The sequence below is a fragment of the Oncorhynchus kisutch genome, linkage group LG10, assembly GCF_002021735.2.
Source record: "Oncorhynchus kisutch isolate 150728-3 linkage group LG10, Okis_V2, whole genome shotgun sequence".
Taxonomy (NCBI): domain Eukaryota; kingdom Metazoa; phylum Chordata; class Actinopteri; order Salmoniformes; family Salmonidae; genus Oncorhynchus; species Oncorhynchus kisutch.
The window spans coordinates 32,246,041-32,265,639 of NC_034183.2; the positions used below are offsets into that span (position 1 = coordinate 32,246,041).

Genomic DNA, 19,599 nt, shown 5'->3' on the forward strand with positions numbered 1-19,599 from the left:
GTGTACCAAAATAATCCAGTGGAATAAACTACTTTCCCTATATAGGACTAAAATAAATAGTTAACAAAATCTCCTATCAAACCAAAACATAAATAATGCAGCAATAGCTTTTCTGTAAAAAAACAAACAATGACAATGTAATACAACCAAGCTTTTATAATTTGTTTACAGTCAATGGGTGGTTTTGCATAAGGATATTGTATAGATTGTGTGTGTGTGCCCTACATGCTTTAGTTTACACTTCACACCTGGCAGCAGAGTTGAGACTTGTCTTGTTTTTGAGACATGATTGGTTGATACAGTAATACCAAAGATGGTTCGGTAAAGCTATTGGACTAGCCTAGGATACATTAAATATTTATTTCCTGTGCACTCTGTGTCCCATGCTGCAACCAACCTTCATGGCCGCAGCATGTCGCTATGGAGGAAGCAGAACCAAAGCAATTTTCTAATCAGCTTAGTGTCTGTTCAGCAGTACGGTTGACTAGATGTTATTAAGCATTTCGTCTTTGTTTACCTTATCGAATCATGGGACGTACCAATAATTATCATTTTTCGGCTGAAGTATCGAGGCAACGGGACCCATAAATTAATTGAAGGTGCGTATGCGTAGCCTATCTCGTCTCAGAAACCGCCGCCAAGAATATTATGCAATGCCTTTCTGTATAAATAGCGGCACCATATGTATATATGTTGTCACAAAATGTGTACCCACTCATTAAGAAAACTCGTACTGGAAGAGGCTACAATAAGGCTGCTATAGAGAAGGCTAGGCCGTGTTACATTTCAATATGTAACGTTAACACGCTGTCCAGAAATCAAGAGTAGGCTAGGCCTACTGTAGCCTATACATTTTTTGGTTTTGTATAGCCTACTAAATCCAGGCCTGAACTCCTAACCTAACCATAACCCTTACCGTGTTAAATTGAAACGTCAATTGGATGACGTCAGAGTTAGACGTCTCGAGGATCCAGTTGAGACTTTTCCGAGCAGAAATGCTGTGTCACATTTAGAGCACATTCATGTGCATCCCGTGCCAGTGCGCAGCCGATGATGTTGTGGGATAGCTATATCCAGTTTGACCTACTATATAAAACAGGGAGTTCTTTATCCCGCTGTGTTCTCATCTTTTTAATATGACACTAGCCTATGTTCAATCTAGGAGGTGGTGGGTAGCCTATGCAATTTCATATGACGTGTAGGCTACTTAATCATTTTTGGAACACAGTAGTAGCCGAAACTGTTCATAATATAAGGTCCATATAAACTATAGCGTAGCTGATGTGTAGATTACGCAGTTTTTAGCCTTGACTGTGATATGACAATGTAAACCAGGTATATTTTTTATCTCTGACGAGCCTACAGCATTTGCATGTGGTCCATCAGTTTGAATACAGAAGCCTACAAGGGCATCTAGCTACCACAAACATGGTTTATTTTGATTGTGGGCAGTGTTGCCAGGTCTAGCTAAAATCTCTAGCCAATGACATCTGAAAACCAGTCCCAAAAAATGTTTTCAGCGCAGAGAGTTGCAACATTTATCCATGTATACCTTTTTTCCATACCATTATCGAGCGAATTAAGGAATGTGTACTTCATTTAACGATTAAGGCTAGGAAGGAAAAAAATGGTTTTCCATCAAAATAATAATTCTTGCAAGTTTAAGAATATGTTTCAAGAGAAAAGATAAATTGCCCTTATTAAACTCTCCAGATCATTTTCCATCAATGGATGTCGATTTAACTTGTTTTGACTGTTATGATTAAACAATAAGGCCCTAGTGTAACGGTTTTCTGGTGAAAGACCAAAATGCAGCGTGGTTAGTTCTGTACATCTTTAATAAAGATGAAAACACAACAATCTACAACACAAGAAACGTGAAAAAACCGAAACAGTCCTATCTGGTGCCACAAAGACAGGAACAATCACCCACAAAACCCAACCCAAAACAGGCTACCTAAATATGGTTCCCAATCAGAGACAATGACTAACACCTGCCTCTGATTGAGAACCATATCAGGCCAAACATAGAAATAGACAATCCAGACACACAACATCGAATGCCCACCCAGCTCACATCCTGACCAACACTAAAACAAGGAAGAACGATGGTCAGAACGTGACAGTACCCCCCCCCCGCCCCCCCAAGGTGCGGACTCCGACCGCACAACCTAAACCTATAGGGGAGGGTCTGGGTGGGCATCTGTCCGCGGTGGCGGCGCTGGATGTGGACCCCACTCCATAATTGTCTTAGTCCACCTCCTTAGCGTCCCTTGAGTGGCGACCCTCACCGCTAACCTTGGCCTAGGAACCCTAACAACGGGCCCCACTGGACTGAGGGGAAGCTCGGGACTGAGGGGAAGCTCGGGCAGGTTGATGTATCTGGCAGATCCCGTCTGGTTGGTGGTTCTGGCAGATCCTGGCTGACAGGTGGTTCTGGCAGATCCTGGCTGACTGGCGGATCCTGGCTGACTGGCAGATTCTGGCTGATCCTGGCTGACTGGCAGATCCTGGCTGACTGGCAGATCCTGGCTGACTGGCAGTTCTGGCAGATCCTGGCTGACTGGCGGATCTAACGGATCCTGGCGGCTCCTGGCAGACTGGCGGCACTGGCGGCTCCTGGCAGACTGGCGGCTCCTGGCAGACTGGCGGGACTGGCGGCTCCTGGCAGACTGGCGGCACTGGCGGCTCCTGGCAGACTGGCGGCTCCTGGCAGACTGGCGGCTCCGGGCAGACTGGCGACTCAGGCGGCACTGGGCAGACTGGCGACTCCTGCAACGCTGGAGAGGAAAGCTCTCCAGGGAGGCTCCTGGCAGACTGGCCAGGGAGGCTCCTGGCAGACTGGCCAGGGAGGCTCCTGGCAGACTGGCCAGGGAGGCTCCTGGCAGACTGGCGGCTCCTGTCAGACTGGCGGCTCCGGGCAGACTGGCGACTCAGGCGGCGCTGGGCAGACTGGCGACTCCTGCAACGCTGGAGAGGAAAGCTCTGGCAGCGCTGGACTGAGGAGCTCTGGCGCCTCTGGAATGAGGGGCTCTGGCGCCTCTGGAATGAGGGGCGGGAGCTCTGGCAGCGCCGGACGACTCCGGCTGCGCTGGAGAGGAGGAAGGCTCTGGCAGCGCTGGACTGAGGAGCTCTGGCGCCTCTGGACTGAGGAGCTCTGGCGCCTCTGGACTGAGGAGCTCTGGCGCCTCTGGAATGAGGAGCTCTGGCGCCTCTGGAATGAGGGGCGGGAGCTCTGGCAGCGCCGGACAGGCGAAGCGCACTATAGGCGTGGTGCTGGCACTGGTGGTACTGGGCCGAGGACACGCACAGGAAGCCTGGTGCGGGGAGCTGCCACCGGAGGGCTGGTGCGTGGAGGTGGTACTGGATAGACCGGACTGTGCAGGCGCACTGGAGCTCTTGAGCACCGAGCCTGCCCAACCTTACCCGGTTGAATGCTCCCGGTCGCCCTGCCATTGCGGCGAGGTGGAATAGCCCGCACTGGGCTATGCAGGCGAACCGGGGACACCGTGCGCGAGGCTGGTGCCATGTAAGCCGGCCCAAGGAGACCAGATGCGTAGAGTCTGCTTCATGACACTTGGCTCGATGCTTACTCTAGCCCGGCCGATACGAGGAGCTGGTATGTACCGCACCGGGCTATGCACCCGCACTGGAGACACCGTGCGCTCCACAGCGTAACACCGTGCCTGCACGGTCTCTCTAGCCCCCCCGGTAAGCACAGGAAGTTGGCGCAGGTCTCCTACCTGGCGTCGCCATACTCCCTGTGTGTGTGTGTCCCCCCCCCCCCCCCAAGACATTTTTGGGGCTGACTCTCAGGCTTCCTTGCCAACCGTGTTCCCTCGTATCGCCGGCTCCTCTCTCCGGCTGCCTCTGCTCTCCTAAGTGCCTCCACCTGTTCCCATGGGAGGCGATCTCTTCCAGCCAGTATTTCCTCCCAAGTGTAACAACCCTTGCCGTTGACCAACACCTGCCTCTGATTGAGAACTATATCTTAGGCCAAACATAGAAATAGACAAACCAGACACACAACATAGAATGCCCACCCAGCTCACATCCTGACCAACACTAAAACAAGGAAAACACACAAGAACGATGGTCAGAACGTGACACCTAGGAGGTGTGGTATATGGCCAATATACCACAAAAACCCGAGGAGCCTTATTGCTATTATAAACTGGTTAACAGTGTAATTAAAATGTTTTTTTTTCTCATTCCCATGTTACCATGGCTTTAAACCAATTAGCATTCAGGGATCAAACCACCCAGTTTATAATTGTAAATAAATCCTGTTTGTGCATGTGCATAACTATAGATAATTCCGACAGGAGAGTTTGAATGATGAAAGTTGGACAGAGGATCTCAATCTCTGTGCAAGAAACACAGACGAACTTCAAAAAAACGAATGTTAGGCTATTTTCTGGCAATTGTGCCTTCATTGTGTGCCAGATGTTAAGACTACAAACCATTATAAATTGCCTGTTTACGAAATGTAATTGTTAGTACAATAGGCATAGGCTATTGACAAAAATCTGGGTTTATAATTGCAATTCAACTTTGCCAAGGTTTGCTAAGCTAGATGCAGGTAGGCTATAGCCCCTGAAAGGCCAACATTAAATGTGACATTAAATGTGGAGAATGATACATTTGCGATAGAGCTGTGACCATGATCACAATTGATAACTTCCAATTTAATTAACTAAACATGGCCATTAACAGTTACATAATATCACAAGACTACAACTAAAGTCTGAGTTAAAGGCTATTTATTACATCTGTTTGCCAGCTCCAGGTATGCAACACGAGTGGCGCAAATTGATTTGCAATGACTCCAGCGATATCAACATTTCAACATATGTATTGTACTGTATCATATGGTAGGCAACAGTAGCTTACAATGGCATAGAAATGAATAGCCTTTGATGGCCAACAAATGCAAATGTAGCCTATCATTCTCCACATTTTAAATACATTTTAATTGGGGACTTTTTCACATTTAAGAGAAGCACACGAGGGAGTTCTATAACTTCCATTTCAAATTTCCACTTGCACAGCGCTCCAGACCCTAGAACTGAGCATGAGAAAAACCCTTCTCTTGATACGGTTATCCATAAGAAAAGTCGACATTTCAATGCCGTTTACTTAAATTCACTCAGAGGTGCTTTGATCTAAAGAGCTCTAGTGTGCCTAAAGTCCTTTTCCAATGCTTTGTCACCGTTATATCAGTTCTAGCTCATTCATTTTTTTTATGGAAAATGGTGTCTCCTAAATAGCCTACCCACAAATGGTAAAAAGTTGTTACAATGTGCTGGAAAAACACCAAAAGAAAGATGCCCATGGTCCCTGCTCATCTGCGTGAACGTACCTTAGGCATGCTGCAAGGAGGCATGAGGACTGCAGATTTGGCCATATGTCCATACTGCGAGACGCCTAAGACAGCACCGCAGGGAGACAGGACGGACAGCTGATCGTCCTCGCAGTGGCAGACCATGTGTAACAACACCTGCACAGGATCGGTACATCCGAACATCACACCTGCATAACGGGTACAGGATGGCAACAACAACTGCGCGAGTTACACAAGGGATGCACAATTCCTCAATTAGTGCTCAGACTGTCCGCAATAGGCTGAGAGAGGCTGGACTGAGGGCTTGTAGGCCTGTTGTAAGGCAGGTCCTCACCAGACAACACCTTCAACAACGTCGCCTATGGACACAAACCCACCGTCGCTGGACCAGATAGGACTGGCAAAAAGTGCTCTTCACTGACGAGTCGCGGTTTTGTCTCACCAGGGATGAAGGTCGGATTCACGTTTATCGTCGAAGGAATGAGTGTTACACCGAGGCCTGTACTCTGGAGCGGGATCGATTTGGAGGTGGAGGGTCCGTCATGGTCTGAGGCGGTGTGTCACAGCATCATCGGACTGAGCTTGTTGTCACTGCAGGCAATCTCAACGCTGTGTGTTACATGGAAGACATCCTCCTCCCTCATGTGGTACCCTTCCTGTAGGCTCGTCCTGACATGACCCTCCAGCATGACAATGCCACCAACCATACTGCTTGTTCTGTGCGTGATTTCCTGCAAGACAGTAATGTCAATGTTCTGCCATGGCCAGTGAATAGCCCGGATTTCAATCCCATTGAGCACATCTGGGACCTGTTGAATCGGAGGATGAGGGTTAGGGCCATTCCCCACCAGAAATGTCCGGGAACTTGCAGGTGCCTTGGTGGAAGAGTGGGGTAACAGCAAGAACTGGCAAATCTGGTGCAGTCCCTGAGGAGGAGATGCACTGCAGTACCTAATGCAGCTGGTGGCCACACCAGATACTGACTGTTACTTTTGATTTTGACCCCCCCCCCTTTTGTTCAGGGACACATGATTCAATTTCTGTTAGTCACATGTCTGTGGAACTTGTTCAGTTTATGTCTCAGTTGTTGAATGATATGTTCATAAAAATATTTACACGTGTTAAGTTTGCTGAAAATAAATGCAGTTGACAGTGAGAGGTGTTTATTTTTTTGCTGAGTTTACATTTACCTTTGACAGCAATTACAGCTGTGAGTCTTCTTGGGTAAGTCTCTAAGAGCTTTGCACACCTGGATTGTGCAATAGTTGCCTTTTTATACAACGGTTGGGTCTATTCCTGAATGCTGATTGGTTAAAACTTCATTCCAGCCCGTGTCTATTCCACAAGTTAAATTTGTGATGTAAAAATACCTATTTACTCTGGTCCATCTGACTGCGCAATCCACTGTCTCATCAGCCCAGCAAGGCAATTTAAGAACTCGATCTCCACTCTAAAAAGCATCTAAACATTATCTCACATTTCTTTTCGACTAACATTTAGTTTTCAACAGCGGAGATTTGTATAAACCTTATTGTTTCAATTATCAAATTTGATCAACAGCTGTCACATAGTAATGAACGTGTCGGGATGAGACAGGCAGGCAGTTTTTATCAACCTGTCTAAGTCATGAATCAGCATAATTTGAATGGACAGTGCCTTCAGAAAGTATTCAGACCCTTTGACTTTTTCCACATTTTGTTAGGTTACAGCTTTGTTTAAATTATGTTTTTCCCTCATCAATCTACACACTACACCATAATGACAAAGCAAAAACAGGATTTAGAATTTTTTTCTAATTTTAAAAATGATATTTCATTTTTTTATTCAAGTATTCTGACCCTTTACTCAGTACTTTGTTGAAGCACATTTGGCAGCGATTACATCCTCGAGTCTTCTTGCGTATGATGCTAAAAGTTGGCTCATCTGTATTTCTGGAGTTTCTCCCATTCTCTGCAGATCCTCTCAAGCTCTGTCAGGTTGGATGGGGAGCGTTGCTGCACAGCTATTTTCAGGTCTCTCCAGAGATGTTCATTCGGGTTCAAGGCCGGGCTCTGTCTGGCCCACTCAAGGACATTCAGAGACTTGTCCTGAAGCCACTCCTGCGTTGTCCTGTTGGAAGATGAACCTTCATACCCAATCTGAGGTCCTGAGTGATCTGGAGCAGGTTTTCATCAAGGATCTCTCTGTACTTTGCTCCGTTCATCTTTGCCTCGATCCTGGCTAGTCACCCAGTCCCTGCCGCTGAAAAACATCCCCACAACATGATGCTGCTGCCACCACCATGCTTCACCGTAGGGATGGTTCCTCCAGACGTGACTCTTGGCATTCAGGCCAAAGAGTTCAATCTTGGTTTCATCAGACTAGAGAATCTTGTTTCAAATGGTCTGAGATTGTTTAGGTTGCTTTTGGCAAACTCCAAGTTGGCTGTCATGACTTTCACTGAAGAGTGGCTTCCATCTGGTCACTTTACCTTAAAGGCCTGATTGGTGGAGTGCTGCAGAGATTGTTGTTCTTCTGGAAGGTACTCTCCTCTCCACAGGATCTCTGGAGCTCTTGGTCACGTCTTTGACCAAGGCCCTTCTCCCCCGATTGCCGGGCGGCCAGCTCTAGGAAGAGTCTTGGTGGTTCCAAACTTCTTCCATTTAAGAAATATATATGCCACTGTGTTCTTGCAGACCTTCAATGGTCAGAATTTTTTTGGTACACTTTCACAAATCTGTGCCCCGACACAATCCTGTCTCTTGAGCTCTACGGCCAATTCCTTTGTCCTCATGGCTTGGTTTTTGAACTGTGGGACCTCATAGACAGGTGCGTGCCTTTCCAAATAATGTTAAATCAATTAAATTTACCACAGGTGGACTCAAATCAAGTTTTGAAAAGATCTCAAGGATGATCAATGGAAACAGGATGCACCAGAGTTACATTTCGAGGCTCATAGCAAAGGGTCTGAATATTTATGCAAATAAGGTGTTTCTGATTTTATTTTTCATACATTTATAAAAATGTCTAATAAACGGTTTATGCTTTGTGTACATTGCTCAGGATTTTTTTATTGAATCAATTTTGGAACAAGGCTGTAATGTAACAAAATGTGGAAAAAGTCAAGGGGTCTGAATACTTTCCGAAGGCACTGTATATACAAAACAATATCGATAGAAAATAGGTAAAACAAAGTAAATCATTATTATATTAAAGTTTCAGAGTGGGATCTCTGGTACTTTTAGAGTTAGGATCCAATTTGTAAGTATTACCAACAAAATGGTCGCCCTCTGCTGGTAATTTGTAGGATGTGCTATAATACAACTGAAATGAGGGATGTGATTGGTTACATTGCCTACTATGCCAATTTCTTTGTATAACATGGGCCATAACTTTTAAGAGAAATTTTAATTAAAAATATATTTCTCATTGAAATCAAATGTTTAAGGCTTAGTTATAGTGAAAAATGTAAATTCTGGTGTTCATTTTGACCACAAAGTGATAGATTTACTACAAAAATACCAAAATATAACTTTTTTGCCTCTAGCAGTTTAACTCTACCATTGAAATCATGATGTAGTATTCTCAAGGGAGAGGTTCAGTATGAAATACACTCCCTTCTTGATGTGCTGGGTGGTACCACCTCAGGGCTTACGATAAAAGCAGGTGACAGTGTGCCTTATTCGGCAATGGTCTTGATAAGTGGCGTGCTGGAATCCTGCTTTTTTTTTTACCACGCTGCTTGATGAACCTAACCTTTCGTCCACAAAGCAAAAACAATAACAAAGGTACTGGGGTAGACACTGCCGTTTGTTCCCACTCATCTTCAATTCACTGTTTAATTAATATGTCTGTTTTCTGTTGCAGTGATGTTTACTCTCACAGAGGTAGCTGCCCTGAATGACATCCAGCCGACCTATCGGATCCTGAAACCATGGTGGGACGTCTTTATGGACTACCTGGGCGTCGTCATGCTGATGCTGGCCATATTTTCTGGAACCATGCAATTAACCAAAGACCAGGTGGTTTGCCTTCCCGTTCTGGAACCAGCTCCAGAGGACCCCAGCAGCTTCACGACACCGCAGCCAGAGGAGGGGTCTGGGTCAGGGTCAGGGAACGGAGGAAGCAGGGTGACTCTAGCATCAGCGCCCATAATGATTAATGATCTACCGGATAGTGTCATCCACTTCACACAGTTTGGTGGTGTTGGACAGCAGGACCCGCCAACAGGCGTCAGGACAAACCTGGACTTTCAGCAGTATGTTTTTGTCAATCAGATGTGCTACCACGTTGCCCTGCCGTGGTACTCAAAATACTTCCCATACCTTGCTCTCATACACACCATCGTCCTCATGGTCAGCAGTAACTTTTGGTTCAAATATCCAAAGACTAGTTCAAAAATAGAGCATTTTGTGGGGATTCTGGGGAAGTGTTTTGAGTCTCCTTGGACGACCAAGGCATTGTCCGAGACGGCATGTGAGGACTCGGAGGAGAATAAGCAAAGGCTCACTGGTGCCCATTCCCTACCAAAACATTTCTCAACCAGCAGTGAAGAGGGAAGTCCTAACCAGTCCACCCCGATGCTGGCTAAATCTGGGGTCAAGTTTACTGCTGATAAGCCTGTTATTGAAGTCCCATGCATGACCATACTGGACAAGAAAGATGGAGAACAGGCCAAGGCCTTGTTTGAGAAGGTTAGGAAGTTCCGTGCCCACGTGGAAGACAGTGATTTGATCTACAAGCTCTATGTTGCTCAAACTGTGATCAAAACCGTGAAGTTCATTTTGATCTTGTGTTACACAATGACATTTGTTGCTTCAATTGACTTTGACCATGTGTGTGAGCCTGACATAAAACATTTAACCGGATACTCTAAATTCCAATGCACACATAACATGGCATTCATGTTAAGGAAGCTGCTTGTCAGCTATATTTCCCTCGTCTGTATATATGGCCTAATCTGTATATACACTCTCTTTTGGCTGTTTCGACGACCTCTCAAGGAGTACTCTTTCGAGAAAGTCAGAGAGGAGAGTAGTTTCAGTGACATTCCTGACGTGAAGAACGACTTTGCGTTTCTCTTGCACATGGTCGATCAGTATGACCAGCTGTACTCGAAGCGTTTTGGCGTCTTCCTCTCTGAAGTCAGCGAGAATAAACTGCGAGAGATCAGCTTGAATCACGAGTGGACCTTTGAGAAACTGAGACAGCATGTAACCCGCAACGCTCAGGACAAACTGGAGCTCCATCTCTTCATGCTGTCAGGTCTGCCAGATGCTGTCTTCGATCTGACTGATTTGGAGATCCTAAAGCTGGAGCTGATCCCAGAGGCCAGGATAACAGCCAAGATCTCCCAGATGATCAACCTTCAGGAGCTTCACTTTTATCACTGCCCTGCCAAAGTTGAGCAGACCGCGTTCAGTTTCCTTCGTGACCACCTCCGGTGCCTTCATGTCAAGTTTACAGATGTAGCTGAGATCCCCACCTGGGTGTACCTGTTGAAAAGTCTGAGGGAGCTATACTTGGTTGGCAATCTGAATTCTGAAAACAACAAGATGATTGGTTTAGAATCTCTCAGAGACCTGAGACATCTGAAGATTCTGCATCTAAAAAGCAACTTGACGAAGGTCCCAACCAACATAACAGATCTCTCTCCACACCTGATCAAGCTGGTTGTACATAATGACGGTACTAAACTCCTGGTACTGAACAGTTTGAAAAAAATGATGAACCTAGCTGAACTGGAGCTTCACAATTGTGAACTGGAGAGGATTCCCCATGCTATTTTCAGTTTGACCAACCTGCAGGAGCTGGACCTGAAATCCAACAACATTCGCACCATTGAGGAGGTCATCAGCTTCCAGCACCTCAATAGGCTGATCTGCCTTAAACTGTGGCACAATAAAATCATCACCATTCCATTGTCCATAAGCCACGTCAAAAACCTTGAGTCCCTCTACCTTTCGCACAACAAACTTGAATCTCTGCCCGTACCTTTGTTTAACCTGCTGAAGCTGAGGTATCTGGACGTTAGCCACAACTCCATAGTGGTGATCCCTCTGGAGATCGGCTTCATGCAGAACCTCCAGCACTTTGCCATTACAGGAAACAAGGTGGAGGTGGTACCCAAGCAGCTGTTCAAGTGCACCAAATTGAAGACACTATGTCTGGGACACAACTGTATCTCTGTCCTTCCAGAGAAGATAAGCAATCTGGTGCAGCTAACAAACCTGGAGCTTAAGGGAAACTGTCTGGACCGCCTGCCAGCCCAGCTTGGCCAGTGTCATCTCCTCCACAAGAACTGCCTGGTGGTGGAGGACCACCTCTTTGACTCACTCCCCCTAGATGTCAAGGAGAGTATCAATCAGGAAGCCAACGTTCCCTTTGCTAATGGGGTGTGAGTGTGGAAGGACGGTCACTTTACCCATACAGGAAAGAGATTACAAAAATGTGGCAATAACTGTCCATACACAGCCAGCTAGTCAACTCTTTTAATTACAGCATGTGAACTGGAATAAAGGTTTTTGCTCAGGGCTGACTCGTCGAACAGATGATGTTTAAACTTATAGAAAATGGCACTGTGCTAACTAGTCAGGTGAGTTGATTCCAGGTACTGTGGAAAATGCTAGAATTATGGTCTAGATCCAGAATGATAGGTTAGTTCCATAGTGATGGGCTGATTCCAGAATAAGGAGCTGGTTCCAGAGTGAGTTAGTTGTAGAATGACAGCAATGTTTGTGTTAGACCACTAAATGATTAGTCAATGTTCTGAGGAAAAGGGATGCTCCTCTTAATGAAACAGAATGGTGGTGTAGAATTCATACATACCAGGGATACAGTAGCCTCAGATTATTGGCACCCTACCCTTGATAAAGATGAGCAAAAAATAATGTATACATTTTGTCTCACCAGTGGTGAAGGAATGGTGGTGTAGAATTCATAGATACCAGGGATACGTTGTTGCCGGGGATGCCTTACAACAGGCCTACAAGCCCTCAGTCCAGCCTCTCTCAGCCTATTGCGGACAGTCTGAGCACTGATGGAGGGATTGTGCGTTCCTGGTGTAACTCAGGCATACAATACAATACAAATTCTGAACTATATTGTATGCAATTTTTATTTTATACTAATACAATCGCTCAGAGAAGTAGATTTGGTTTAACAAGTAAAACAAACAAATCTCAAAAATATAGGTGTCAAAACTATTGGCACCCCCAAAGATTCTTATTTTACTTTTTAAAATGAGTCTCAGTTTAAGGAACTATATTGTGGCCTTCCATGGCTTCCTGTGTAAAAATGAGATAACACACATGTAAAATCCATTTGTCATCCATCACCGGGCCCCCGAGTGGCGCAGCGGTCTAAGTCATTGCAGCTCAGTGCTAGAGGCATCACTACAGACCCTGGTTTGAGTCCAAGCTGTATCACAACCGGCTGTGATTGGCAGTCCCATAGGGTGGAACAATTGGCCCAGCATCATCCGGGTTATGGTTTGGGCCGAGGTAGGCCGTCATTGTAAATAAGAATTTGTTATGTCAGGATGAGTTTGCAGGAGGGAGGAGGATGTCTTCCCTGTAACGCACAGTGTTGAGATTGCCTGCAATGACAACAAGCTCAGTCCGATGATGCTGTGACACACCGCCCCAGACCATGACAGAACCTCCACCTCCAAATCGATCCCGTTCCAGAGTACAGGCCTCGATGTAACGCTCATTCCTTTGACGATAAATGTGAATCCGACCTTCACCACTGGTGAGACAAAACCGCGACTCGTCAGTGAAGATACTTTTTTGCCAGTCCTATCTGGTCCAGCAACGGTTTGTGCCCATAGGCGACATTGTTGCCGGGGATGTCTGGTGAGGACCTGCCTTACAACAGGCCTACAAGCCCTCAGTCCAGCCTCTCTCAGCCTATTGCGGACAGTCTGAGCACTGATGGAGGGATTGTGCGTTCCTGGTGTAACTCGGGCAGTCGTTGCCATCCTGCACCTGTCCCGCAGGTGTGATGTTCGGATGTGCCGATCCTGTGCAGGTGTTGTTACACATGGTCTGCCACTGCGAGGACGATCAGCTGTCCGTCCAGTCTCCCTGTAGCGCTGTCTTAGACGTATCACAGTACGGACATTGCAATTTATTGCCCTGGCCACATCTACAGTCCTCATGTCTCCTTGCAGCATGCCTAAGGTACGTTCACGCAGATGAGCAGGGACCCTGGGCATCTTTCTTTTGGTGTTTTCAGAGTTAGTAGAAAGGCCTCTTTAGTGTCCTAAGTTTTCATAACTGTGACCTTAATTTCCTACCGTCTGTAAGCTGTTAGTGTCTTACCGACCGTTTCGCAGGTGCATGTTCATTAATTGTTTATGGTTCATTGAACAAGCATGGGAAACAGTGTTTAAACCCTTTACAAGGAAGATCTGTGAAGTTATTTGGATTTTTACTAATTATCTTTGAAAGACAGGGTCCTGAAAAAGAGACGTTTATTTTTTTTAGTTTATCTGCTGTAAAATATGGTGGTAGATCTTTTTTTATATGGCTGTTTCGCTTCCACTCGTCCTGAGGCCCTTGTTAAGGTCAACGGCATCATGAACTCTACCAAGTACCAGAACATTTAGCCAAAACCCTGGTTGTCTCTGCCAGGAGGCTGAAACTTGGCCACAAAGAAAAAACAAATCCACAAAGAAATGGTTAATTGATAACAAAATCCACATTTTGTAACGGCCATCTCAGTCCCTGGACTTGAACCCCAGCACAGACCAAAGGATTTCAAGGATCTGGAAAGGTTCTGTGTGGAGGAATGGTCTAAAATCCTTCCCAATGTGTTCTCAAATCTCATAAAACATTATAGAAAAATGATAAGTGCCCTTATCCTTGCAAGGGTGCACAACGTATTGGAAATGGGTGGCAATCATTTTTACGTATCTTAATAATAATATTCTTTTAACTTGTTAAACAAAATTATTATATTTTTCTCTGAGCAATTGTATTATTATAAAATATAATTTTCCAATTGTTTCAAATAGGCCATACAATATTGTTCAGTATTTGCATTATTTATGTGATACTGTCATTTTTGCTCATCTTTATTAATAAGGGTGTCAACAATTTTGGTGGTGACTGTGTATATCAGTGTCAGAATTTAATTGAGAATACTTTATAAATTTCTATTCTTGAATTGAATTTGAATTGAAGCAGCAAACAGGATAAGAATTGCAATTTGAATTACAGGAAATACATTTGAATTAAGTAAAATTCTAAGAAATTCAAAAGGCAGAGTTGCAAAGAAAAATACATATCTCAGACTGGCCAATAAAAAGAAAAGATTAAGACGGGCAAAAGAACAGGCACTGGACAGAGGAACTCTGCCTAGAAGGCCATCATCCCGGAGTCGCCTCTTCACTGTTGACGTTGAGACTGGTCATTTGCGGGTACTATTTAATGAAGCTGCCAGTTGAGGACTTGTGAGGTGTTTGTTTCTCAAACTAGACACTCTAATGTACTTGTCCTCCCACTCCTCTTTCTATTCTGGTTAGAGACTATTTTCTCTGTTCTGTGAGGGGAGTATACAGCGTTGTATGAGATCTTCAGTTTATTGGCAATTTCTTGCATGGAGTAACCTTCATTTCTCAGAACAAGAATAGACTGACGAGTTTCAGAAGAAAGGTCTTTGTTTCTGGCCCGTTTGAGCCTGTAATCAAACCCACAAATCCTGATTCTCCAGATACTCAACTAGTCTAAAGAAGGCCAGTTGTATCGCTTCTTTAATTAGAACAACCGTTTTCAGCTGTGCTAACATAATTGCAAAAGGGTTTTATAATGATCAAGTAGCCTTTTAAAATTATAAACTTGGATTAGCTAACTCAACGTGCCATTGGAACACAAGAGTGATGGTTGCTGATAATGGACCTCTGTATGCCTATTTAGATATTTCATTAAAAATCAGCAGTTTTCAGCTACAATAGTCATTTACAACATTAACAATGTCTACACTGTATTTCTGATCAATTTGATGTTATTTTAATGGACAAAAAATGTGCTTTTCTTTAAAAAACAAGGACATTTCTAAGTGACCCCAAACTTTTGAACGGTAGTGTATCTGGAAGTGTGACTTCAATGAAACTCATGTTCTATGACTGAGTTGAATTTATTTGAATTGCACTGAATTAAATTATACTTCCTGTCACTCAAACTCTAATTCTACATCCTGTGGAGTGTGGCTAAATTCAATAAAAATATCAACTCATGAGTTGAATGGGAGTCAATTCCAAAATTCTGAATTGGGCCCAACCCTGGACTGTGTATGAACTGATAAAAGCTCATCTTTTGTTATTTGGTTTTATTTACTGTTTTTTTTATAGCAACATGTCTCTACTTTTTACCTGAATCCAGGATGTAGGAGTTTAGGGATTCCTCTCATGATTTTTATTTAATTATTTTGTTGTCATTATTTAGATTATAAATACCTGTGGTTGTTTGAAAGGAACCTCCAAACTTACTGACAAGTGTGACAACCCAGTCAACAAGCATGCCTATGCCCATACTATATCTGCTGTGGTAAGAACCACATGTTATAATCAGACTAAAGCAAGGAAGAGTTTTCTCAACAAGGACAATTATAAAACACTATTGTATGTGACATCCGCTCTGCATCATTGATGTGCATCTACAATATGGTCTTGGCTACTCACTTAATGACATTGTGCATGTGTATGTTTACTATCCTATCCTTTTACTCATAAATGTGTCAGTAAAGTATTTAACTCTTTCAATAGACATTTTCAACATGTCCGTTCCACTGTGATTCATTCAGAATGAAATATACCAGAGGTTCCTCTGTTATCTGATTTCCCCCTATGTCTAGCAATTTCACAATATGTTTGAAGCATTTTCAACTTCACTGGTGTGGTTGTAGGCTACCAGAGCATGTGATGCAGGCCATGCCAGGTCAGTTTGAAATGTTTTGCACCTTTCAATCAGTCAGAAGTAGCATATTCCTGCCTTCCATTGGTGGCACACATCTAATTAATTTAGTCATATAGTGCCTATCTTTTCCATTCATTTAGGATTCAGACCTGCAGATATCTCCTCATGCTTATAGGCTGATCTATACAGCAGTTGCTGTTGAATATGGATTCACCTCAACCTGACACCACTTTTTTGTTGCATGGAATTATCTGACAAATTTAGATTTGCGGTAAACTTTATTTAAGTTGAAATTTTGTTCAACCAATGGGGAAAAAAATGCTACCATCTGAAATGCTACAGTGTTCAGTCTCGACTTGTTAAAAGATTATGAATGTTAAGGTATGACAATTGTAACTCAATAAAGGAGTTGCGTTGACTTGCACAGTAAACCAATTGTTGCCCGTCTTGCATGGATTTGATGACAAGCTCATGGGATCATCAGTTGTAGATTGCACTTGCAAGGTATAGATTTGAATTATTTGAACCCCAAAGTTAAAGTGTATCACTTTGGTCTCAGAAACTATCACAATGTGGACCATCAAAATATTAGAATGATCAAAATGCATGCACATATTTGATGCATTATTGATAGACTGCAATACATGTTAAGAGTGTTAATATATCACAAACAGATTAAATTATTCCCATTTCCAAATTATAACTATTTTCTCTCCTTGATTGTTTAGATTTTATTTTTTTGGGGGGGGGAAATGTGTGTTTCTTATTTTATATTCATTTCTATATAATTTAGTTTTTAGCATGTTAGAAGAACATGTTTTTAGCATTGTAAAAGTCGTGAGAATAGTGTGTAGAAAGACTGTCTAACCAAAAGATTACTACGAGGGATACGTGTGATTCACTGTTGTAATGCGCCCTCACCACCATTTCTAGTCAAATCATGATTTCTGACTGATAATGCTGTTTGTGTGCGTGTGTGGCAGGGCATTATTATGGAAGTTCCAAAATAAATCAAATATACATTGTTTTGTAAATGACAAATAATAAGGGGGTCTCATATGAAGCCGTTGTCCTTTTGTTTTTGTTTAGTACGGTATAACGTTACTTTTAAAAATGGAGTATTTCCACAGTTTCTAAATAACAAGAACATGATTTTCATCTTTTTTGTTATTCTTTTTAACGTTTCAATAGAATATTTTGTATTTTAACCATCTGATATTCTAATGTTTCTCTTCTATATCTACTAAACTAACACAAGCTAAATTTGAGTCGACTTACATTACCACCAAAAATACATTTAGGTACACTACATACAGAGGCAATAAAGAGTCTATACCCCCCCTTGGATTTCTTGACATTTTGTGTTATAAAGTGGGATTAAAATGGATTTAATTTTTTTTTTTTTTTGTCAACGATCTACACAAACTACTCTAATGTCAAAGTGGAAGAGAAATTATAAAATTTTTAAGATTAATGAAAAATAAAACATAAATGAGTCAATAGATGTTAGAAACACCTTTGGCCGCAATTACAGCTATGAATCTTATTGGGTAAGTCTCATCAGAGCTTTGCACACCTGGATTGTGCAATTTATTTTCTCTATTATTATTATCAAGGCTAGACAGTAATTTTCAAATCTTGCCCTATGTGTTCAAGCAGAACTAAATACTCCAGCGTAGATCTGGCTTTGTGTTGTAGGTTATTGTCCTGCTGGACAGCAGACTGAATCAGGTTTTCTTTTAGGATTTTGCCTGTGCTTAGTTCCATCCTATTTCTTTTCATCCTGAAAAAGTCTTTGCCGATGTCAAGAATACCCATACCATGATCCAGCCACCATGCTTGAATATAAGGAGGCAGTTACTCAGTGATGTGTTGTTGGATTTGCCCCAAACATAAGGCTTTGCATTTAGGCAGAAAAGTGTATTCCTTTGCCGTTGAATTTATTTCTTTGCAGTATGACTTTAGTGCCTTTTTGCATACATATGCATGTTTTGGAAAACATTTTATTCTTTATATTTGGATTCTTCTTTTCACGCTGTCATTTAGGTCATTATTGAGAAGTCACTACAATGTTGTTGATCCATCCTCAGTTCTCCCATCACAGCCATTTTACTCTGTAGGTTTTTCTAAATCAACAATGGCCTCATGGTGACATCCATAAGCAGTGTCCTTCCTGTCCTGCAGCTCAGTTCAGAAGTACGACTGTATCTTTGATGTGTCTGGGTGGTTTATCATCCACCGCACATTTATTAACTTGACCATGGTTAAAGATGTACTCAACATTAGATGGTTTATTGTTAGCTATCTACCAATCACTGCTCTTCTTTGAGGCTTTAGAAAAGCTCCCTGGTCTTTGCAGTTTAATCTGTGCTTGAAATTCAATACTTTACTGAGGGACCTTACATATGTTGTATGTATAGGAGACAGAGGAAGTGGTAGTCATTTAAAAATTGTCATCCCCTAACATTTCACACAGTGAATTCATGTAATTTGTGATTTGTTAAGCCACATTTGACTTCTGAACTAATTTAGGCTTGCCTAAAAAAAAGTAATGAATACTTTTGCAACAACTATATTTTAGTTGATAAATTCTTATTTTGTAAACATTTTAGAATTTCTTTTTCACTTTGATATTATGGAGTATTTTGCATAGATCAATGGCAAAAATGTACAATTAAATATATTTCAGTCCCACTTTGTAACAACAAAATGTGATAAGTTCAAGGCGGTGTAGACTTTCTATAGGCACAGTACTTCCTTCCTGACAGACCATCCCAGGTTATGCATTAACAGATCCTATTTGTGTTGACAACTGTACATTGTGGAATATTGTTATTATACAAACCACACTGTTCACTTAACAATGATTTATGCTATTAGGATGGTTGATAACAGTGATCCCTGCAGCACTTTCAAACAACTCCTGATCAAATTCCTCGGTTACCTGTAAATAAAATGTTCAAATCATATGGTCAAATCATATATTACAGGCAAGTTATCTTTTTTTGATGAACAATAAAGACAATGATATCCATGTTGTACCTGTTTTATCTTTGACAGTTACCAACATGACTTTTTATTATTTCAGTATCTGTTTAAATGTGGTTCTCAGATGTGCTCCTCTGGGCCATGTTCAGTACGCAAAATGTTCTTAAACGTTGCAGATAGAAATACTACAAATAGAGCTGACGTGAGTCCTTATTCTACATGTAAGAGATCCATGTTTGTTCTACATAGCATAGTTCTATCTAAATGTTCCAAAACATTGAGTCTTGCTGAACGCGCCCCCTGCTTTCTCTTGGAAATGGAGATGCAACGTATTAATATCCTATTGGAGGCTGTGATGTCACCCGACAG

At 42.8% G+C, this 19,599-nt stretch overlaps 1 protein-coding gene across 1 annotated transcript; it reads left to right on the top strand.

The window, feature by feature from the left end:
• Positions 1-402: 402 nt before the first annotated feature.
• LOC109897521 (volume-regulated anion channel subunit LRRC8D-like) lies at positions 403-19,281 on the top strand. The gene is made up of 2 exons (XM_020492023.2): positions 403-599; positions 9,191-19,281. Exon 2 carries the CDS (start codon positions 9,193-9,195, stop codon positions 11,722-11,724), a length of 2,532 nt encoding a protein of 843 aa, XP_020347612.1. The 5' UTR covers positions 403-599; positions 9,191-9,192; the 3' UTR covers positions 11,725-19,281.
• The last annotated feature ends 318 nt before the right edge of the window (positions 19,282-19,599 follow it).

Coding starts and splice junctions, on each gene's coding strand:
- LOC109897521 (XM_020492023.2), top strand. CDS start 9,193: ATGTTTACTCTCACAGAGGTAGCTGCCCTGAATGACATCCAGCCGACC.